We start from the raw sequence: 22294 nt of genomic DNA on the forward strand, positions 1-22294 counted from the left end.
TACTTGAACTAATGCTACACATTGCTAAAACCCCTAAAAGCGCTATGAAGCCAAACATTTCCGTTCCACTAAAACACAGCTCTTGTGCTCATATCCAGGTAGGACCCCTGTGGGTGGGCGTGTCCGTGCTGGTGTTGTCTGTACAGATGCCTGAATGGGATGGAGAGGGATGGGTGGGGGTCCTGACAGAGCCGGAGAGGGTAGGACGGGAAGGCGGGGTAAAGGGCCGGAGGAGGGGTGGAGGAGGGGAGGTTGGAGGGGAGTGATGGATCCAGCTGAGGGAGAAGAGACGGGTGGTGCAGTACCATGTCTGGGCGATAGGGGGCAGCAGGGTTGAACTGTGGGATGGCGCCTAATTCAACTGGAGCGTACGAGGAGGTGGAAGGGTTGGGCAGGTTTTGACCTGTTGTTGGCATCGAGGGAGCTGAAGGGACGGGCTGCTGGAAAGAAGAGGAGACAGCCAAGCAGGAGGAGGGCTGGAAGGAAGGGTGAGGGAGGGAGGGGGACGGGTGAGTGAAGGAGGAGGGAGGGAAGGCAGCAGCGAGGGAAGGAGCCTGGGCTTGGTGGCTGAGGTTTGGGAGGTGTAGGGCATGGTGGGCAGAGCTGGGGTTAGAAAATGACAGATTTTGCACGTGTGGAGGGACAGAAGGGAAGGCGAAAGATGAAGTGGAGCCATGAGGGGGGAGGGAGCAGTGCATGCTGGGAGCTGGTGGGTGGTTGTAGTTGGGGAGCATCTGAGCGGTAACTGGAGCAGGATTTGCAGGATTTTGATTGATAAATGTAGAGTTTTGATCATTCGGGGAGTTATCTCTGCTGGTAATGGCTTCACCCTGCAGAGGCTCACTGGGGGCAGCGAGCAGGGAGTGAACGGATATTTGGTCCTGCAGGTTTGACTGACATGTGGAAGGTGGAGCAGGGAAAGAGGCGTCTGAGGGTGTATGTGGGCTGATTGTGTCTGGGAGGGGGTGATAGGTGTTGGCAGAGGGGGAGGAGGAGGACAGGAGGGGCTGTGGGGAGGAGGAGTTAGAGGGAGGAGGAGTGGGGAAGGTGAAGGAGGTCTGCTGCAGTGAGGGAGTGGTGGTGGTGGAGGAGGAGGAGGAGAGCCTGGGGGAGGTTGAGAGAAGGGAGGGGTAGTCGATAGGCTGAGGATTGGGTGTGTGTGAAGAGTCGGGCAGGGAGGAGAAGGAAGAGGGCTGCGGGAGAGGAGCTGAGGGGAAGGAGGTGTTTTCCTGAACAGCTGGGAAGGTGGAGGTGTAAGCTGCTTCACCCAGAGTGTCTGACCTGTGGAGGAGAGACACAGATATGTTAGGGCCGAAAAGATTTATTGCTCATTTGATCTGTTGAATTTAGAAAACATGTAACAAATTCTTTATTTTATTTGTTTACTTTTATTATATTTATTTATTTATTCATTTATTTATTTTAATTTTTTCCCCCTTTAACTTAATATATATTAGTACATATAATTATATATTTTTTGTTTTTATAGTAATTTTTATTTTTTTTATTTTATATATCAGTACATTGAATAATATATTTTGTTTTTATTGTATTTATTTATTTATTTATTTTTATTTTATATATATTAATACATATAATTATATATTTTGTTTTTATTGTATTTATTTTATTCTATATATCAGTACATAGAACTTTATATTTTGTTTTTATTTTATTCATTTAATCATTTTTTACTTTATATATCAGTACATGTAATTATATATATTTTTCTTATGCCATATGTCATCCAGTGTAGGGATGTAACTAAGAACATTTACTCAAGTATTTTATTTTTTTTACTGAAGTACAGTTTTAAGTTACCAGTATTTTACTTCCATTTTATGCTACTTTCTACTTCTCGACAATAGACAAAGTCATTAAAATAAGTTTGTTTTTTAAAAATGATTCACATATTAGTGCATCAATAATTATAATCAAATAATATAATAAACAACTTTGATTCCAAAAAAAGTTGGGACATTTTGGAAGAAGTAAATAAAAACGGAACACAATGATTTGAAGCGGAAAATCAAGAATACAGGTTTTTTTTATAACTATACTTTCTAACAGAAGTAGCTATTATAGATGCTTGGATCCTCGATTTAACATCTAGTGTTGAAACCTAAAAATGTAATCCCAAAAAAAGTAGTAAAGAGTACATTCTTTTCTCTGCACACCTACCTTTCAATCAAAGTATTTGCTGCATCATTTCCTGGTGTGCCCTGCATCTCATTCCCCATGGAGATGTTGATATCAGACATCTGCGATGCCATGAACGCCTGGCCGAGATCTAGCGGCTGCTCGGGGACCAGAGCGCCCTGATAGGAGTCTCCGTCTGGTCTGAACCCACAGGAGGGGTCGGGCAGCGGGGGCAGAGAGGCCAGAGCGAGGGCCTGCAGGTCTGTGCTGGTGGTGATGGGCTGCGGCAGGAGCTCAGTGGAGTCGCATGGATCACAGTTCACTGAGAGAGACGGACAGAAGTGGTGTTTGAGGATGAGGTCATTCAAGGCAATGTTCGATTCAAAGTGATTTAAATCTGCTTATTCCACTTACCAATATCCAAGGTTTCTGTCAAGGCAGATATTTTGCGCTTCTGTCTTGCATCTCTTTGCCTGTAGGGGAGAAAAACATTAGTTCAGATTCTCCACAATATGTAAGCAACAGTGTGCAAGTGTTTTTATGTGAGTTTATGTTACTTACTTTTTGCTGTTCATGCCGTCCTCTCTGAAGCCTTTAGCGAAGGGGTTGGAGTTGATCTTCAGCTCTGTGATCTGAAAGCAACAAAAAAAAAGAAGTTGCCGTTTGGTTTACCTTCCCTCTGGTTCTGTTCTTGGCTCTCAATTTGTTAATTTTGCATTGAATCTCACAAATACAATCTGTTATTGTTCAGAGAAATAAGGTCAGGGCCCAATTCTCTTAAAGCAGCAATAAGGACCTTTCATCTTGTGTTGAGATTGGCAGTGCCTGTTGATAAAAGCGAGTGAGCACCAGACTGCCTTTAGAAAACCTCTCATTTTACTACATCTGGGGTTGACAGTTTGCCACACATATGTCTGGACCTGGTTTTTCCATGCCTTCTTTCCCTCCATCATGCCCAACAAAACGGCATGCCAGGCAAGAAAATCTATGGCTAATGGTCTCGTTTGCTTATGTTTGTCATATAGAGGCTTCAGTATTAAATTGAAAGTTTTTAATAACCACTTAAAAGTTCCTCAATGTTGCTTTAATCTAGACGTGAAAAGTAATTTTGTGCACAAACATTAGTCCCTTTCTTAATTTATATAATTAAATTATCAATATTATATTATGGTACCTTGTTGTTCTGGTAGGCGGTGACTGTGAGAAACTGGGTCTCTGGGAAAACAAAGGAGTGCTGCCCTCCGCCCCACCTCAGCACGTCTCTGGCTTCGATCACATGAATTCTGGGCTGGTAGCGATGCAGCGAGTGCAGGATTATCTGCAAAAAAAAAGAGGAGACATTGACTCAAAATGCACCATAAAGACACGGTTTGGTTCTGTCTTAGTGCTGCATCAGGACTTACGTGTCCCTGTGAGTCCAGTGTGTTGTTAGTGAGCTTGGCGTAGTGAAACGAGATGGTGCGGCTCTGCCAGTGAGCACCTGTGGCAGGTGAGTCTGGGTGGATGAAAACCCGGTCCGGGAGCCTCGCCTCTGCCGCGCCAACGGCCTGCCAGCCGCCGCCTTGGAAGCGATAGCGGGAGTTGTCCACCGGGATGATGTCCAGCAGCAGGATGTAACGCAGAGACGGGTTCAGGCCTGAGAGCTTTAACTTCAGCCCGGGAAACATCCGTCTAAGAGAAGGAGGGACAGATGGTTGTAAGATACAGGAGGATTGGAGATGTTGTGGGCATGAGGTGACTGGTAGGGAAGGTCAAAGGTCAGTGCTCTATGTTCTCTCACCTGCCCTTCTTGGTGATGATCATCTCTGTGGTCACTGAGCTGAACTGTTTCCATAAGGATGCGTTCTCCAGCTCCATCTTCACCTCATCTTTTTGGGTTTTGGTGGTGGGGTCATTAGGGACGGGGGGAGGAGCCAGCAGCCTCGGAGGAAGGGCTTTGGCCGCCACGTCACAGGCGGTAGGGAACAACGGCATGTGGGCTGGAGCCTGGCGGTCTGTAGGAACACACAACCAGGGTTAAAATCTTTTAATAAATGCTCGAAATTCAGCAAAGTTGATTGTGTAACTGTAGATCTTTTCAGTTGTGCAAACCAATGAACCAATCACGGCTCAGAAATAAGAAATAAAACCTTATGCTGTATGGTCAAATCCACCAGACTTTAGTGTTTTTGGTTAGTTCAGATTCAACTTACTTTTAGTCATGCCTACTGCATTGTATAGTGTTGAAAGGCATCCTTGGCTTTCTTGCAAGGCACGATATAAATTTAAGTTGTTATTATTATTGTAATTATTATTATTGTTATCATTATCATTATCAAAGACCCCAAAAAACACAAACAAACCGAATGATCCAGTCAGTCGCAGACCAGCAAATAGCATGTCCTGCAAAGTAAAATTGCTGTTTTTGTCAATGGAGCCTGGTGGGTCTGATGAGAGCATAGAACAGCTTCATTTCCCCTCGCTTAAAGATAAACAGGGCTGTCCAAACGGTAAGGAAGGTGGTGAAAATATTCAGAGAATGACATACACTGGTATATATATATATATATATATTTTTAGGTGGCTCGATTAAATTTTGCTCCTGCCTCTTCTACTGCAGTACATTGTTTAGTTGATAATCGTGCCTGCTTCTCCAAACTGGAGGCGTGCCGCCTGCCATCTATTGCAGGTAATACACTGACTATGGGTAATTACCTCATACAACCCCCTTTAAAAAAATCTGAACTGTCCCTTTAACATCTTGTAAAAACATTCAAAATTTTATACAAAAAGTTAAAAATCGTAAATAACATTTCCTCCTCCCTCTCTCTCTCTCTCTCTCTCTCTCTCTCTCTCACACACACACACACACACACACACACATACACATACTCTCCCTCTCACCTCTGTAGAAGCAGTCTCCAATCCTTTGAGGTCCCAGAGTCAGACTGGGGTACATGTCCACACTCAGCATCTTCCTTGCCTGTTTTTGTCCTTACTCGTCCTCTTCACCTGCTGCAAAGTTTCACAACATTTCACTCTCCTACTACTTGTTGTCTCTTTCTCTGCTGCTTTGTACAAACTCAATCTTCTTTTTTACCGGAGACCTCTTCTCTCAAAATGTTCTGTTATTTCCGTTCCTATCCCTCTGCTGTCCTTCGCTACAAATGCCCTCAGCGGTGACTTGCTCTCTTAAATAGGTGTGTGGAGTTTCACACATGAGGCCAAATGGCTGCTTCTTTTACACTTCATTTGCCTCCCTGTCCCTCCACACTACGTCCTCAGCTTCCCTTCTGTCCCTGCTCGACAAACACAAACAACACAGGTCATATAGAGAGAGCTGATTTGCAACATCTAGAGTTTACTTTAGTGTCTGGTAGGAAAACAAACAAACTAAATTACTGTTTTTAGTTATTTGTGCATTTCTTGAGTTCGTTATAATTATTTTTTTACTCCATTTACGAGGGAGATATTGTGCTTTTATAACTTCACTAAAGCCGGTGGAAGAAAAAAACCTGCATTCAAAACGTTACTGAAGCAGATAGATAGATAGATAGATAGATAGATAGATAGATAGATAGATAGATAGATAGATAGATAGATAGATAGATAGATAGATAGATAGATAGATAGATAGATAGATAGATAGATAGATAGATAGATAGATAGATAGATAGATAGATACTTTATTTATCCTGAGGGAAATTCAAGCATCCAGTATCAGCATTAAAATCTTAATATCAATATTTAAACATTTGCAGAGAAGTTGGAAATTAATGTGAAATTAAACATTTTCAGGAAATTAAATGAAATGTGCGATAAATAAAAAAAAATTGCAAAGATGAGCAGGAATATAGTGCAAAAAAATAATAAAAAGTTCCAAAAGTAAAAGGCCTCATTGTGCAGAATGATCCATTTTAAACTAATATGTTATTGGATGAAAAGTATGAATTTGTTTATAACTTCAGTGTTGCCGCTTATAAAGCTAATTTTAATAATTGTATATGCTTCTGTGAATCTATAATATTACAAGATCATTTATTAGTTGATTCTACTTTGTTTTTATAATCTGTCAGTAAATGTAATGGAGTAAAAAGTAAATAAAGTAGCAGAAAATGAAAATACTCAAGTAAAGTTGTACTTTACAGAGCTTGAGTAATTGTATTTAGTTACTTTCCCCCACAAACTTAAAATGTTGCTTATATATTAATGCATCAAAAATGAAATAACTTATTTAATGTTGACTTTTACTTTTGATACTTTAAGTAACTTTTCTTGCAAATACTTTATTTTTTAACTTTGGCTTTAATATTTTTGCATGACAGGATAAAACTGGCCCTAATGAATCCATTAAAAATACTTCAGTTTCAGTCATTAGCACAGTATTTAACAGTATGTTTGATATGTGTGTGTAGGATGCATCTTCCATATAAATGCAGTAGTTTAGTGGCGGGCCCCCTGTGGGTGCTTGATGACTTGATGACATGTTTCTTCCTCTCAGCAGTCTGCCTGTCAGGCTCTCTCAGCGGGGAGTCGGGCCTTGAATGAAGGTGAAAGAGGAAGACAGTTTGGCCGACAGCTGCAATTTGGCCACAACACAAACATGAGTGTCTACAAGTTTATATGAGGAGTCTGAATTCAGGTATGAGTTTAGTATTACAGCTGATTCTGGGGAAACATTTCCTGGGATATTTAACAGTTAAACTATTTAATGAATCCATTTAGAATCCTGCTGTCTTAGAAGAGGAGTTTGGTGAGCAGACAGGATGTCTAGTTAAACTGCAATTAAACACACAAGGTGGACCACACAGTCGGTTAATTAAACTTAAGTTTAACTAGACATCCTGCCTGCTCACCAAACTTCTCTTGAGTTCTGGTGGTGTTCAGTTGTTGAAAGTGTCATCCAGAACTGTTTAAATTAGATTTAATTTAATTAAATTAATACATGTTTAACCACCACGTGTCTCTCCATGTGTGAGCTATTACTTCCCAAAGAAGCCAAGTTATGGTTAAAATCTCTGGCAGTATTTGTTATTTATTTTTAATGTTTTTGGTCTTCGCCACAATGATATGTTTTTGTTAGTTATGTTTGCTTGAAATATGGTCTATATTTGTGTGGTTTGTTATAATTAAGATGTAAATTTGCCTTCTTGGTGAACAAATTGTGCCGGCATGCAGTGGAGGAAGAAGTATTCATGTCCTTTACTTCAGTAAAAGTACTAATACCACACTGTGAAATGACTCCATTACCAGTAAAAGTCCTGTATTAAAAAAAATATCCCATGTTAAAAAAATAAAAAATTGCTCTTCTTCTTCTTCTTTTCTCTTCTTTTCTTCTTTAACATATAGCACTCCTGTAGCGATGACAGTTAGCTCTTGAAGTTATGTACTTTCTTGATTCCTATGGTCTATGTCTAGTTCCATCAGGTTGAATGCACTTATTGTAAGTCGCTTTGGACAAAAGCGTCTGCTAAATGACATGTAATGTAATGTAATATTCAAAACTTACTCCAGTAAAAGTAGCAAAAGTATCAGCATCAAAATGTGCTTAAAGTATCAAAATTAAAAGCACTCATGCAGAATGGATCCACTCAGATTGTTTTATACACTAGCGCTCAAAAGTTTGGGGTCAATGTCCTTATTTTTTAAAGAAAAGCACATTTTCTTCAAATTAAAATAACAGACATACAGTCAAGACATTGTTAATGTGGTAAATGACTATTAGAACTGGAAGTGGCTGATTTCATCTATAATATATTGTCAGCAACCATCACTCCTGTGTTCCAGTGGCACATTGTGTTAATCCATGTTTATAGAGTTGAAAGGCTGATTGATCATTAAAACACCTGAGCATTATGTTAGCACAGCTGAAAACTGTTTTGTTCTCTTTTGAAAAGCAATAAATGATCCTTCCTCAGGCTAGTTGAGTATCTAGATGTAAAGTTGGAGATTTGTAAAGATTAATTATTATTTCTACCCTTGTTAATGTCTTTACTATATTTTCGTTTCATTTTTCAACTAATTTCATTCAAAACAGTTTGTTTTCATGTAAAACAGCACAGACATTTTCAAAGTGACCCCAAACTTTTGAGCGCTAGTAAATATTCTTAATATATTATGTGATTATCATTATTGATCCATTTATGAAAGCAGCATTTTATCTACGATCAGTGGTGGAATGTAACTAAGTACATTTACTCAAGTACTGTACTTAAGTACAATTTTGAGATATTTGTACTTTACTTGAGTATTTCCATTTTATGTAACTTTATACTTCTACTTCACTACATTTTAAGGCAAATATTGTACTTTTTACTCCATTATATTTAGCTGCCAGTTTTAGTTACTTTACAGTTCAAGATTTAACATAAAAACATAATTAATATGAAATGTTTGCTAACATGTTAACATGTTTTAAATTGAACATCATAAGAGTATATTAAGTAGTAAAAATGAGCCCTACCTTGAGAAAATTAAAGCGGTCCGTACATAAATGCATCAAAAATAATAACCCACCATTATATTTTTAGAATATATAAAACAATCCAAGTGGGTTCATTCTGCATAAAAAGTACTTTTACTTTTGATACTTTAAGTACATTTTGATGCTGATACTTTTGTACTTTTACTTCAGTAAGTTTTGAATGCAGGACTTTTACTTGTAGTGGAGTAATTTCACAGTGTTGTATCAGTAATTTTACTTAAGTAAGAGATCTGAATACTTTTTCCACCACTGTCTACGATACAGTGGTTTCTTGTGGGCCCGAGTTGTCACTGAATGGTTTGAAGAGTATAAAAATGATGTGAACCATACGCTGTGGCCTTCACAGTCACCAGATCTTAACCCTTACTGAACAGCAAAGGCAGATTTGCACTGACATGTTTGACAGCACTCTTATTTTAATTCTGTATTTGTGGGTGTTGAATATAAAAGCCCCCAAAAAAGTTTGTGACAAAGTAAAAGCAATTTTTGTACCAAAGATAGCCACTAATTCTGTATAAATCTTATGCCAAAAACACATTGTAGTGATTGACTTCCTCCTGCAGCTGGAAGACGGAGTGGTGAGATTTATGAACAGGTGTGATAAAATATCTCCCAAAACTGTTCCAGCCAAACGATCTCCATGAGGTTGAGTTTAACATCCTCCAGTGAAATTCAAATGAGTTTGTCCAGACTTCCTCTGTAAAAGAGCAGTTAGGTTTCCTTTCCAACTGTGTTTGATATCGACTGTTATGGATCTTTTTTACCAGTTGGAGTCGTTTTTATAGTCCAAAAATATCCCTTTAGATCCAGACTGATTTGGGTACATACATCATTTTTACGTGTTTTTTAGATGAGATATATTACTTTATTTATCCCGCAGTGGGGAAATTTAGTTGTCATAGCAGCTCAAGATACAGGCACATAAATATAGAAGACAGAATAAGAATAGAAAAAATAAGACATATAAATACATTCTATACAGATTATATACATACATTTCTGCTATTTGGCATTTATTAAGAGATATTTTGTGTTTCTTTTCCTGAAAGTACTTTGCAGGCCAATGGCAGATATATAATTTTTTACATGCTTTTTTGCATCTGATAAAATACAATATCTGCACTTGGTTATTATTTTAAATAAAATAAAAATACTGAACTATACTAATTTTTTTAATCCACAACAGCATTTATCAGTGGATAGAAGCATCTCCTGGTTTTGAAGAGAGAATAAAAAATAAATTAAATTAAATTATTAAATTATTTTAATCCTTTTTTCCCCCAAATAATGCTAGTGTAGTGTTAACTTAGCAAAATATGATCATAAAGTATAATAAATAAAACAAATCTATATAACAAATAAATAAATACAATAATTGCATCGTGCCTCAACTATCTCAAAATGATTAATCTGTTTCACAGGCACTTATAAAAGCTGTCTGATGCTTTTTAGAGGACTCAACAGCTGACCACAGAGGGTCTTTTGCAGGGGATTACAGTTACATCACCAGCAGTTTGCATCTAAAATGATCAAACATGATAAACTGCGTGAACATCAAGACTTGGAAAAGGAGGAACTCTTCCTAAAATGCTTTCAGAGGCCTGAAATCTACCTGCTCGATATAAAGAGTAACAGCTGGAGTCACTTCACAGGAGAGAAGTATAAATGTTGTTCTAGTTGTTGTTTTCCTTCTCCATTTGTGTGTGTGTGTTGGAGGGGATAAAAGCAAGTGAGGGGAAGTGGAGGTGTGAACGCCACACTGAGACAAAGGTCATTACCTTGATGGAGGCGGCGAGGTGTGTGTGACATCTCTTAATGTTTTTACTAACTGACAGGTGTGTCAGCCAACAGACTCTGTAACGGCCCATGATGACGATTGCTACTGGTTTTGTTTATGCACCATTACTGGAGTGGGGGCAGGTAGTGTGTGTTGTTTACAGTGCATTAAGTATTACCATAGGCCTGCTCTGTGGCATGTATGTGCTAAGTGGTTTGATGTTCGCCTTTGTTTGTTTACTGAGGCCGAAGGGTCAAAAAAGGATTTCATACAAGGTATTCATTAAATTTTCATTGTTGGCTCAAATCGGTGCAGATTCCTCCTCCTTCCTTCTAGACTATACAATTCATCTACCTCTGCCAGAACCAACATTACTGAAATGCACTAAAATCTATGCACTAAATCTATGCACGACACTTTGCTATGTTATTAATATTATTACTATTATTATTATTATATATACTGTTGCTGCCATTACTATTATTACTATATACTGTAATATACTACTATTATTATTATACCGGCCTTACCGGCCCTATTTATTATTATTACTATTATTATTATATATTATATTATTTTACTTGTAATTACTTTATTTATAATTTTCATTTTATTTTTATATTGTTTATCTATTATTACATATTATATTATATATATTATATACTGTACTATTATTATTATTATATACCGTCTAGTCACTATAGCATTGTTGCCATCATATCACCAGTTTAATTATTACCATCATCTTGCCAACCTACCAACTGATGTTCTTTCTTAACTTAAAAGTGTCCTTGTTCTATTCTGTGTTTTTTTTCTATTGTTGTTTTTATTTATGCTACCTCAGTATTTTATTCTATTGTATTTTATTGTACTTGAATACCGGACTGCTGTGACAACCGAATTTCCCTTCGGGGATGAATAAAGTAATCTATCTATCTATGTTCTGGCTGTCTGAACACTTCCTGCCCGACAGGAGATTTTGTCTGATTTTCCTCGAGCATGTGTACGATGGAGCAGCAGCAAGCCTTTTAATCTGATGAGGATTACTGCTTCTGCATGCACGATGCAAACACTCTTCCTTTTTAGGGGAAATTTGTGGATGCTGCACCCTTGATGTCACAGATTATTGGGATTTGAACACATTGTGTGCTGTCCATAAATAAATCCTGTGCATGGAAAACAGACATGCATTGAGATTAGAGATTATTACACGCTCACAGAGGATATTTTGTCTCATCAAACACTCCATTTTTTTGATCAACAAGAACCCATTTTTATTAAGACAACATAAGACTTAAGGAAGCACTTTTCATCATTACATGTGGCACAGATGCAGTCATGGAAAAAAATATTAGACCACCATTTCTCTTCAATTTCTTGTTCATTTTAATGCCTGTTACAACTAAAGGTATTTGTTTGGACAAATCTAATGATAACAAACATAACTCATAAATTTAATTCAAGAGCTGATATCTAGCTCTTTCCATGGTTTTCTTCATAATAACCAAAATCATTATCAAGAAAACCATGGAAAATGGCTAGATATCAGCATTAAAATTAACAATTTATTAAAGAAAACAAGGGTGGTCTAATAATTTTTTCCATGACTGTATATTGGAATATTATTTTACAGTCATTACATAATAATAATAATAATAATAATCCATTTTATTTATAAGCGCCTTTCAAAACACCCAAGGTCACTTTACAAAAAAGCATAAAATAATTTAAAAACAGTGGCAACAAAATAAAACATCGAACAGTATTGAGATGGTGAGTGGGTGACTAGGTGGTGTATGCTTGTCTGAACAGATGAGTTTTGAGTCTGGATTTGAAAAGTGGCAAAGAGTCAATGGTGCGGAGGTCAGGAGGGAGATTGTTCCAGAGCCGGGGAGCAGAGCGGCTGAAGGCTCTACTGCCCATGGTGACGAGGCGGGCAGGAGGGACAGAGAGCTGGAGGGTGGAGGAGGAGCGGAGTGAGCGGGCAGGAGTGGAGACGTGGAGGAGGTCCGAGATGTATGGTGGAGCCAGGTTGTGAAGCGCTTTGAAGGTGATGAGGAGTATTTTGAAGTTGATCCGGTGTTTTATTGGAAGCCAGTGGAGTTCTTGCAGGATGGGGGTGATGTGATGAATGGTGGGAGTCCGGGTTATGATGCGTGCGGCAGAGTTCTGGAGGAGCTGCAGTTTCTGGAGGGTTTTGTTGGGGACACCAAAGAGCAGGGAGTTGCAGTAGTCAATCCGGGAGGTGACAAGACTGTGGACGAGGATGGCAGTGGTGTGAGGAGTGAGAGAGGGACGGAGACGAGAGATGTTGCGTAGGTGGAAGTATGCAGACCGGGTTAAGTTATTGATGTGTGAGTGAAAAGAGAGAGTACTGTCGAGGATGACACCCAGACTCTTAACCTGAGGGGAGGGAGGGACGATGGAGTTGTTGATGGAGATGGGGGAGCTGTTAGATTTGGAGAGAGTGGAAGAGGTGCCTACCAGGAGGACTTCAGTTTTAGAGCTGTTAAGTTTGAGGAAGTTGGATGAGAACCAAGAATGAATTTCTTGAAGACAGAGGGTAAGGGAGGTCGGTGGAAGGGATGAGGAGGGTTTGGTAGAGAGGTAGAGCTGGGTGTCATCCGCGTAGCAGTGGAAAAGTATGTTATGTTTGCGGAAAATCTGACCGAGAGGGAGTAAGTAGATAATGAAGAGGAGGGGCCCCAGGACAGATCCCTGGGGCACACCGGCAGGAACAGGGAAAGTGTGGGACTTGTGGGATTTCAGTTGGATGAATTGTGTGCGGCAGGAAAGGTAGGAAGTGAACCAGGCGAGGGGTGTGTGTGTAATGCCTATGGATGAAAGTCTGTCCAGGAGGGTGTTGTGTGAGATGGTGTCAAAAGCGGCTGTGAGATCAAGAAGGATGAGTATGGAGAGTAAACCAGAATCAGAGGCTATGAGAAGGTCATTTGTGATTTTGAGGAGTGCTGTTTCGGTGCTGTGGAGGGGACGGAAACCGGATTGAAACTGCTCGTAGATATTGTTGGTGGTAAGGTGGTTGTGTAATTGAGAGGCAACAGATTTTTCGAGGATTTTTGAGATGAATGGTAGATTGGAGATGGGACGCAGATTATTAAAATTTGTGGGATCCAGGCCAGGTTTTTTCAGAATGGGTGTGACAGTAGCTGTTTTTAGTGAGAGGGGGACAGTTCCAGAAGTAAGTGAAGAATGGATGATGTTGGTGATGAGGGGAGCAAGGGAAGGAAGGCAAGTTCTGACGAGAGTAGTGGGAAGTGGATCGAGCGAACAGGTGGAGGGTTTCGATTTTAGAATAAGTTGAGAAATGGCTTGGACAGAGGGGAGAATGAAACTAGAAAATGAGCTGTGTAGGGATGAGTGGGGGCCAGGAACATCCACTCCAGAGACTGCAGCTGAGGTCAGGTGTTGGTGGATTTCGGTGATTTTGGAGATGAAAAATGTCATGAGTGAGTTGCAGAAATCAGCAGAATGCATATGGAGGGGAAGAGAGTCGGGTGGTTTTGTGATATTTGTGAGGAGAGAGAAGAGAGTTTTGGAGCTATGTTGATTAGAATGAATTAAACCGGAGTAATATGCAGATTTGGCTGAAGAGAGACTGTCCTTGTAGTGCAATACATGGTTATTGTACATTTCTTTGTGAATGGTGAGTCCGGTTTTATTGTAGAGGCGTTCCAGTTGTCGTCCTTGGGATTTCAGATGGCGGAGGGCGGGGGTGAACCAGGGTGCAGAGCGAGAGAAGGAGACGGGTCTGGTTTTAAGTGGAGCATGTGAGTTGAGGAGGTTATGGAGATTTGTGTTGTAGTGTGAAACCAGGTCTTCAGGTGAGCTGTTGGGATCAGAGTTGGGAAAATTGTGAATGTCAGATGTAAATGTGTCAGTGTTGATGTCCTTGATTTTGCGGAATGAGATGGTGCGGGGGAGGATGATTTTGGACAGAGAGAGGTTGATGTTGAAAGTGATGAGCATGTGGTCAGAGTATGGGAGTATGTGTGGCTTGCAATCAGTGGGTTTGACACCTGAGCAGCAGACAATGTCCAGTATATGTCCTTTATTGTGTGTTGGGAAGTTGATGTATTGTTGCAAACCAAAACAGTCTAAGCAGGATGAGAGGTCTTTTGAGAGAGAGTTTGTATTATTGTCCACATGAATATTAAAGTCCCCGAGGATAATGGTGTTATGGGAGAGAGAGGACAGATGAGTGAGGAGGTGAGAGAAGTCATTTATAAAGTCCTTGTTGTATTTTGGTGGGCGGTAGATGGTGGCAATAACTGTGGGAGAGGGTCCAGGCAGAAGTGAGGCAGAGTACTCGAAGGAGGAGAACACAGGAGCAGCAGGTACGGGAACGACTTTCCAACTCTCGCGGTGTAGCATCGCGAGACCTCCGCCGCGGCCGCATGCACGGGGCTGCGAGATGTAAACAAACCCCGGCGGAGCGGAGTCGTTGAGAGAGGAAAAGTCGTTCGGCTGCTGCCAAGTTTCAGTCAGGCACAGAAAATCCAGCTGTCGGTCAATAAGGACATCACGGACCAGATGCCCCTTGCTGCTGAGAGAGCGGATGTTAAGGAGACCGAACCTGACGGTGGAGGTGGAGGTGGTGGTGCTGCTCCTAGCCGCGGAGTTAGCCGACCTAGCAAGGCTGGACAGGACAGAGTGGTTGACATCTCGGGCAGTGTTACGGGAGCGGCGGCGAGTTGTGGACCAGATCGTCTTTATGGAGTGAGTGTCGTGGTGGTGAAGCTTACGTCGAGATCCACGATGAGTGTATCTCCGACGAGGCTGGAAAGCGATGTCCGGGGGGATGTCGAGCCCAGATACTGGTCGTGAGGGGGAGATGAGATAGCGATGCTTGAGGAGTTCAGTAGCAGAATACTGGAGGAGTGCATTTGTTTGCAAGTGGACGAGGGACAGGAAGAGCCAGATGACCGCAAGCCAGCGTGTTGCAACGTAAATCCACATCGTTTCCCAGGAGGGGAATACGAGCCAGGAAGGGGTCCCAGGTAGGAATACTTCCAAAATTTGGCCCAAAAGCAAATGACAGCAATAAACTGATGTCAGTAAAGCATACAGACCAGTAATCCTGTAGTTCGAGGTCAATCACGACATCCAATAAAGAATAAACAGTGTTTTATTTCGTTTGGTTACCGGTGAGCAGCGGCGACAAAGCGCGCCAGCGTTCACCCGACCGCACAATATAAAGAGCCTGTATTGCAGCACAACAAAAGCAAAAAGTGCTTTTGACATGTCAAAAATGTTATCCAATCATAATAGTGAAAATCAGTTCAGCTAGTGCAAATGTCGCTCCTATCGGTCAGACCACCTCCAGAGGGTCTCTGTCCGCTTTGGACACCACCACCGTCACGCTGTCAGGGAGACGCACAGCCAGCTTCTCCCTGAACACGGCCAGAAAACCTCGCTCACTGTTGCTATGGTCACTGAGGATGACGCTAGTTCCCTTGGCCGCGGCGTCCAGCACTTCATGGTGGGACATCTCACCTGATTAATGGATGGATATTGTTATATTTGAATAATTATAAGAAGGCAGATAGCTCAGGTAGCAATTGCGTTTTACCCCACTGTAGCTCTCCTCTTTCCAACATATAGGTGCATATCAATTATTTAGAATATCATAGAAACATTGATTTATGTCAGTAATTCAATTCAAAAAGTGGAAATAACACATTATATAGATCCATTAGACACAGAATGAAACATTTCATGACTTAATTTATTTAATTTCTTCTAATTATAATGATTGTGGCTTACATTTTATGACGACCTCAAATTCAGTGTCTCAAAAAAAAAATATTACAAAGGGACCAATTTTAAAAAGTATGTTTAATTTAATTATTTATTGAGATGCACCTGTATGTTGACAGTTTGTGTTCTCACAGAAGTAAGATGTGACTGAAATCATGTTTAGGCTTTGTAGCTCATAGATACGTTAACCAATAAAACTTGGTTTGCGTGTAAGTCTAACTTCTGTAGAAGAAGAAATGTGACTTATTACAGAGATCAGGGCTCATTCTGACTGGGATCCTGCAAGAGCGATGTCAGTCTGAGTCCAGGGCTGCATAACTTTATCTGTGACCTAAATAAAGGCCTGCTTTCATTTGGGACACAGGTAAAGTTATGCAGGCATAACAGTTACTATATTTACATGCACACTAATTATTCAGAAAATGACAATATTCTGAATTTGACAGGGGTCATGCAAACAGCATATTCTGTATGAATATTTGAAATAAGGCCAGACATGTGGGATGTGCCGATATAATTTTTAGAATTTTTTTTTAAGTATGTGTCTCTCTTTAACATCAGCTCTTCTTTTAAAAATTATTAAAGAGTTGGGATATCATACTTTTTTTGATATGCACAAATGTAACGGCGCTGACAACAACAAGTCCACAAAAAAAGACTTTTTTGTCATTAAGAAGTAAAATGTTAATCAGAGTATGGATGGCTGCATGTAAATATGAATATTGATTTTTAATTACGTAATGTAAACGGCTTTGTAGCAATATTGCCGTTTTCAAAATAAGGGTAAAAAATAATATTTGTGCATGTAAACTTCATCATTGTCGAGCAAATACATGGAAAGTAAAAAAAATAATATGGATCCAGTACATGCAATGTTTTGAATGAAAACTCAGTTTAATTTGTAATTTAAATGTCTGTCTACCTGTGATGTAGAGGTCTGCCTTGACTCCGTTCAGCACTGAGGCCCCAGATCCAGCACACACCGCCACAGTACACACAGAGGACTCTGAAAAAAATATCAGAATAATGATTTACTGACACACATTTAGATCCTGGGACTATTTAAAAAATATATTTATCAAAGTTTAATATCAAAGTATCTGTCAGTTTTATTTTAATGGCATCCAGAACCATTTGATAATAATCTTTGATATCTTTGATATTTTAATACATCTTTGATCACCATGTGTCTCTCCATGCCTGAGCAATTCTTTCAAAAAGAAGCCAAGTTGTGGTTAATATCTCTGGTTGTATTTTTTATTTGTTTTAAATATTTTTTCTGGTCTTGGCCACTATGACATGCTTTTGTTTCTAAGCTTTGCTTGAAATACAGTCAGTAATTGTGTGATTTGTTATAATTAAAATGTGACTGGTGAACAACAATTGTGCCGGTATGCAGTGGTGGAAGAAGTATTCAGATCTCTTACTTAAGTAAAAGTACTAATACAACACTGCAAAATTACTCCACTACAAGTATAAGTCCTGCATTCAAAACTTACTTCAGTGAAAGTACTTGTTATGGATATTGGCCCCACTCAGATTATTTTACGTATTCTAAATAAAGCATTGATGCATTTATGTAAGCAGCTCTTTTTAGCTACTTAATATACTGTTAGCAGGTTTAATTGAAAAAAAAAAAAGTAAAATTATTTTAAATTGATCATGTTTTTTTATGTTAAATCTCCCCCTGAAAAGTAACTAAAGCTGTCAGCTAAATGTAGTGGAGTAAAAAGTACAATATTTGCCTCAAAATGTTGTGAAATATAAGTATAAAGTTACAGAAATGGAAATACTCAAGTAAAGCACACCACCAGACCAGACCATTCAAGACATCAACTGCACCAAAAGCTCCCCTAATGGGTAAGTGATCGTTTAAGTCATAACACCAGAAATAAAACCTGCTGTTTGTTAACTTTCAGAGTTAATACCTAGCGTCCGTCCTAATCCCAGAGCCAGACGAAGGTGACTCAAACCCAAGTGGGACTTCATTTTCTGGATGGCTGTTGCCACCGTTACCGGCTGGTCCAAAACACTAAGTCGTCCTTGGCCATGACCCAGTAGAGGGGGCTGCAGAGAGGGAAACGTGGGAAAAGTTACTCCAGGTTATCATATCAGTATATCAACTATAACTATCCACAACAGCTTTGTTTCCATCTTAAATATATCAGTTTTCCTGTCAAGTTTCAAAATAATAATTCATTTTCCTGAATTTCGTGCTGTTCTTTGTTTCATCATGTAACAGTGATGTGATTGTGCTGTACCTTTTCTAACTTCAGGATGCTGAAGGACAGACTGGGAGCATTGTGTCGTAACAGAGTCTGGACACTGGGGGTCAGCGCTGAGTCGCTGCAGGTAACACTGACACGGCTCCCACCGTTGTCTGGTCTGTTAGGAGAGCAAATAGACTATTATTCAGGTACAGGGATATTCAGAAAGACAGCATGTGAAAAATGTGGGTTATTTTAGTTTTTTTTCTAATAAATAAATATTTTTTTAAATAAAAGAATGTAGCATTTTTTTTTAAATAAAAGCATGGGGCAGTCCGTTACTGACAGGTCTAGGACTGAAGTGCCCTTGAGCAAGGCACCTAACCCCCCTGCACAGCTCCCCGGGAGCAGTAATGTGCTGCCCACTGCTCCTTGCATGGTGTGTTCACTTGTGAGTTAAATGCTCAATACTATAATAAAAGTAATCTTTTTCTTCTAGCATGTTCTAGACAAAACTCTAAACATAAGTATGATCCTTTAAGGGAAGACACTACAGGTGAAGAGGGTTTGTTTTTCTTAACTTATAGATATCACCATGAAAATGTCCCAGTTTGTTATAAACATTAGGACAACATATTTTTGCATTACAAGTTTTCTGAAATGTTATGTTTAGGTATGCAAATGAGGCATGACCTCATTAAATATGCAGTAATTTGCATATATGTCCTGGGCATAAATCTGAACATTGGATTAAGCAAATTAGTTAGTTAGCAAGTTATTATTTTATTTTGTTGATATACAAACTTTTCACTGAAGGAATCTGGGATACCTCCTTTTATAATTTCATAAATCAGAAAATACAGTCAAAACACATTTAGGAACTAAATGTTACATTAATCAGGATATGAATGATTTACAGACAAACCCCTCTGTAAAAACCTTCAGAATATAGTTAGGAATAAAGCTGGTAAGTTTGGTGTCTGAGTGTAGCTGAGGTTGAGATTTATGGCTCAGAACATGAGAAAAAACTCAGTTTGAGAAAACAGACTGTAAAGATGTCATACATTCTTAATGGAAACGACTATTTGAAGACAAAACAGTGAATCTAATTCAAAGCAACAACAATATAGAACATGTAAAACGCATAATATTGTGCAGGAGAGTGGGAGCTTTCTAACGATGCCTGTGATGACGAGGTTTCGACTACGTTGTAGTACTACATGCTGCAAAATAGATCGCTAACTTTTAGTGAATTTAGGAGAAATCTACGGGTGCAAATGGATCAAAATAGAGTACAATATAAACCTAAATGTTTGCTTTGGATGTTTTAATTCCACTATTTTAAAAGAAGACATGTTCTGGGAGAAAAATAGGCCAAAACCTCAAAAGTGAAAATATTAAGTGCACACGTGCAGGACCTGCTGACTGAATGCTGTAGTGTTGTTTCACTGTCACAAGCTTGAAGTTCCTCCATAACAGCGCTCAGTTCCTCTGCGCTCTTTACTGTGAATTCCAGTTTGTGACTGTGGGAGGCGGCACCGAGGGCCTGACTCAGCACAGACACCTGGCCGCTACCTGAGAGTCAAAGACAGACACCAGAGATGGAAAAAGACACACAGGGGACAAGATGAGGAGGTCAGAATAGTTGAGTGTAATGTGTCAAACCATTTAGGTTATACCTCCATTAAATATGCAAGTCCTGTAGGTATGTGTGTAACATTTTCCATTCAGAATGACGTCTTACCAAGTCCCCCGACCAGCCAGTCGTTCACCCCTCCCTTCACACTGTCCCATGAAGTGTGGGGGGAGAAGATCGCCATCCCTGCCTCCACAGCCCGGATGGCCAATCGCTGCTTCCAGTCTTTCTGGACCAGACGCTTGATTGGCCGGAACAATGGAGGGTGATATGAGATAATGAGGTCACAGCTCATGGCCTCAGCTTCCCCCATGACAGAGTCTGTGAGGTCGTTGGTTAGCAGGATGGTTTTCACAGGCCGAGATTTGCTCGGCTCAACCAGCAGGCCTACATTGTCCCAAGACTCAGCCAGAGACAGTGGAGCCAGCTGCTCCAACACCTGCAGAACTTCTTTTAGCTCCATCAGGCCTGAACTGTGAGCAGACAGAGAGAGGAAGCGGGTGGGAGGGAAGTGAAGAGTTGAGTTGAGGGGGACTGAGGTTTGTTGGCTTGTGAAGAAGCTGTGACTGTGGGTGGATGAAGGGATGGGTGAAGTAGAGGAGTAGAGAGCAGCCTGTGAGGTCAGGCTCCTCCTGCTGCACAGTCTTCTGTAGGTGAGTGAAAAAAAAGTCCAGGAAAGGTTTCTACATCCAGTCTGCATCGGTGGAGACCTGTGTGAACAGAAAAAAAAACTTACCAACCTTAAAAATGTGTTATACCTTAAAACTATTAAACGAGCTACTGGTTTGCAACAAATGAAAACAACCTGAATCTTCTGATATTAGCACAATATCAAACCGTATGAGACAGACTGTTCAGCGACTATTTCTGGGCATTAATCCTAATATTGTTTTATATGAGTAAAGTACTCTACCGCTATTTCAAACCTTATTTATGGAGCCAACATGACCTACAAGTTGTGACTGGCACTGACTGCTGGGAAGCATGCAGCTAACAGCATAACTAGCTTGTCAGCTAACATTAGCTACTAATACGCCCTAAATCGACTCTGGTATATTTAAAGAAAACACACTTTCAACAACATCAATGTGTGTATGAGTGAACTTATCATACTTGCGCTTGACTTTCACTACAATTTTAGAAGACTAGCAACGCTTTGTAGCTGCACACATTCTCCCGAAGTGACAGATAAAAAGCGCATTACCTGGAGCAGAATGTCCCTTTCCGGCTTCCGTCTCTTAAAGCAATAGTTCTAATTAGACAGTAGTCATTATAATATATATATATATATATATATATATATATATATATATATATATATATATATAATATAATGACTACTATACATACACACACACACACACACACACACACACACACACACACACACACACATGCAAAACCAAAAAGCTGAAAGACAATTCATGCACATATGAGTGTAAATATAGCTATAACGTGGGACTGAAAAACTTACACATACAAAACTTACAATTCAAAATTACAAAAATGACCTATACACCACATACATTGCAAATCTATTTTTAATATTTGTTTAGTTTCACATAAAAATATTATTTACTGTGATTTACTGTGATTTATATTATTTGCAGGATGGAAATCTCCATTAAACTGCTTTTAAGAAACATTTAAAGTAGAGACTGAAATCAGAATCAGAAAAAAATGTTTCACAACAGTAAAAAATAAAAAGTAAATAAATATTTCAACATTTTATAAAATATAAAAACAAACATTTTCTCAAGTATGTATATTTTGCTATTTATTGCATGCATACAAGAAAAGGAGACAACTAGAGTCAAAGGCACACACAGAAAGTTCTTGTCATTTTTCAACTTCATCTCTTCTCAGGGTTACAATACATGTAAATCTTCACATCATTCATATATTATTGTACAATTGAGCAGGTGACAGGTGACAATACATTATAATAAATGAAGGTGTGAGGTGTAAATGTGCAAACATGATCAAAAGTCTCGTTTTAATACACACCAGACTGAATATATATCACTTCATCACACATACTCATAAACACATACTAGTGTTTATCTGTAAAAACCTTGACTGGAAAATGTCACTAATTTCAATAGAAGATGTACTAAGTACATCAACACAAGTACTATACTTAAGTACAATTTTGACGTACTTGTATGTTACGTTACTTTAGTGTTTCTGTTTTCTACAACCTCAGAGACGGACCTAAATATTAGCACACTTTTCACTCCACTCTATTTACCTGACAGCTGTACTTACTTATTATGTGTTGTTATTTTTCAGGT

General features: G+C 39.5%; 2 protein-coding genes across 3 annotated transcripts; both read right to left on the bottom strand.

The window, feature by feature from the left end:
• Positions 1-68: 68 nt before the first annotated feature.
• tbx6 (T-box transcription factor 6) lies at positions 69-5092 on the bottom strand. The gene is made up of 8 exons (XM_059324853.1): positions 5023-5092; positions 3920-4133; positions 3543-3810; positions 3314-3457; positions 2701-2771; positions 2554-2612; positions 2182-2461; positions 69-1281 (listed from the first exon to the last, which is right to left on the bottom strand). The coding sequence occupies exons 1-8, from the start codon at positions 5090-5092 to the stop codon at positions 69-71; spliced, it is 2319 nt and encodes a 772-aa protein (XP_059180836.1).
• Positions 5093-15590: 10498 nt separating this feature from the next.
• On the bottom strand, positions 15591-21266 carry nif3l1 (NIF3 NGG1 interacting factor 3-like 1 (S. cerevisiae)). 2 transcript variants are annotated; one of them, XM_059325400.1, is made up of 7 exons: positions 21205-21266; positions 20109-20710; positions 19783-19939; positions 18419-18542; positions 18086-18224; positions 17080-17163; positions 15591-15893 (listed from the first exon to the last, which is right to left on the bottom strand). In XM_059325400.1, the coding sequence occupies exons 2-7, from the start codon at positions 20698-20700 to the stop codon at positions 15709-15711; spliced, it is 1281 nt and encodes a 426-aa protein (XP_059181383.1). In that variant the 5' UTR covers positions 20701-20710; positions 21205-21266; the 3' UTR covers positions 15591-15708. The 2 variants fall into 2 exon arrangements, with proteins under 2 accessions (XP_059181383.1, XP_059181382.1); XM_059325399.1 differs by having other exon boundaries at positions 21114-21214.
• Positions 21267-22294: the final 1028 nt, after the last annotated feature.

Source organism: Centropristis striata, chromosome 21, assembly GCF_030273125.1.
Source record: "Centropristis striata isolate RG_2023a ecotype Rhode Island chromosome 21, C.striata_1.0, whole genome shotgun sequence".
NCBI classification, from domain to species: domain Eukaryota; kingdom Metazoa; phylum Chordata; class Actinopteri; order Perciformes; family Serranidae; genus Centropristis; species Centropristis striata.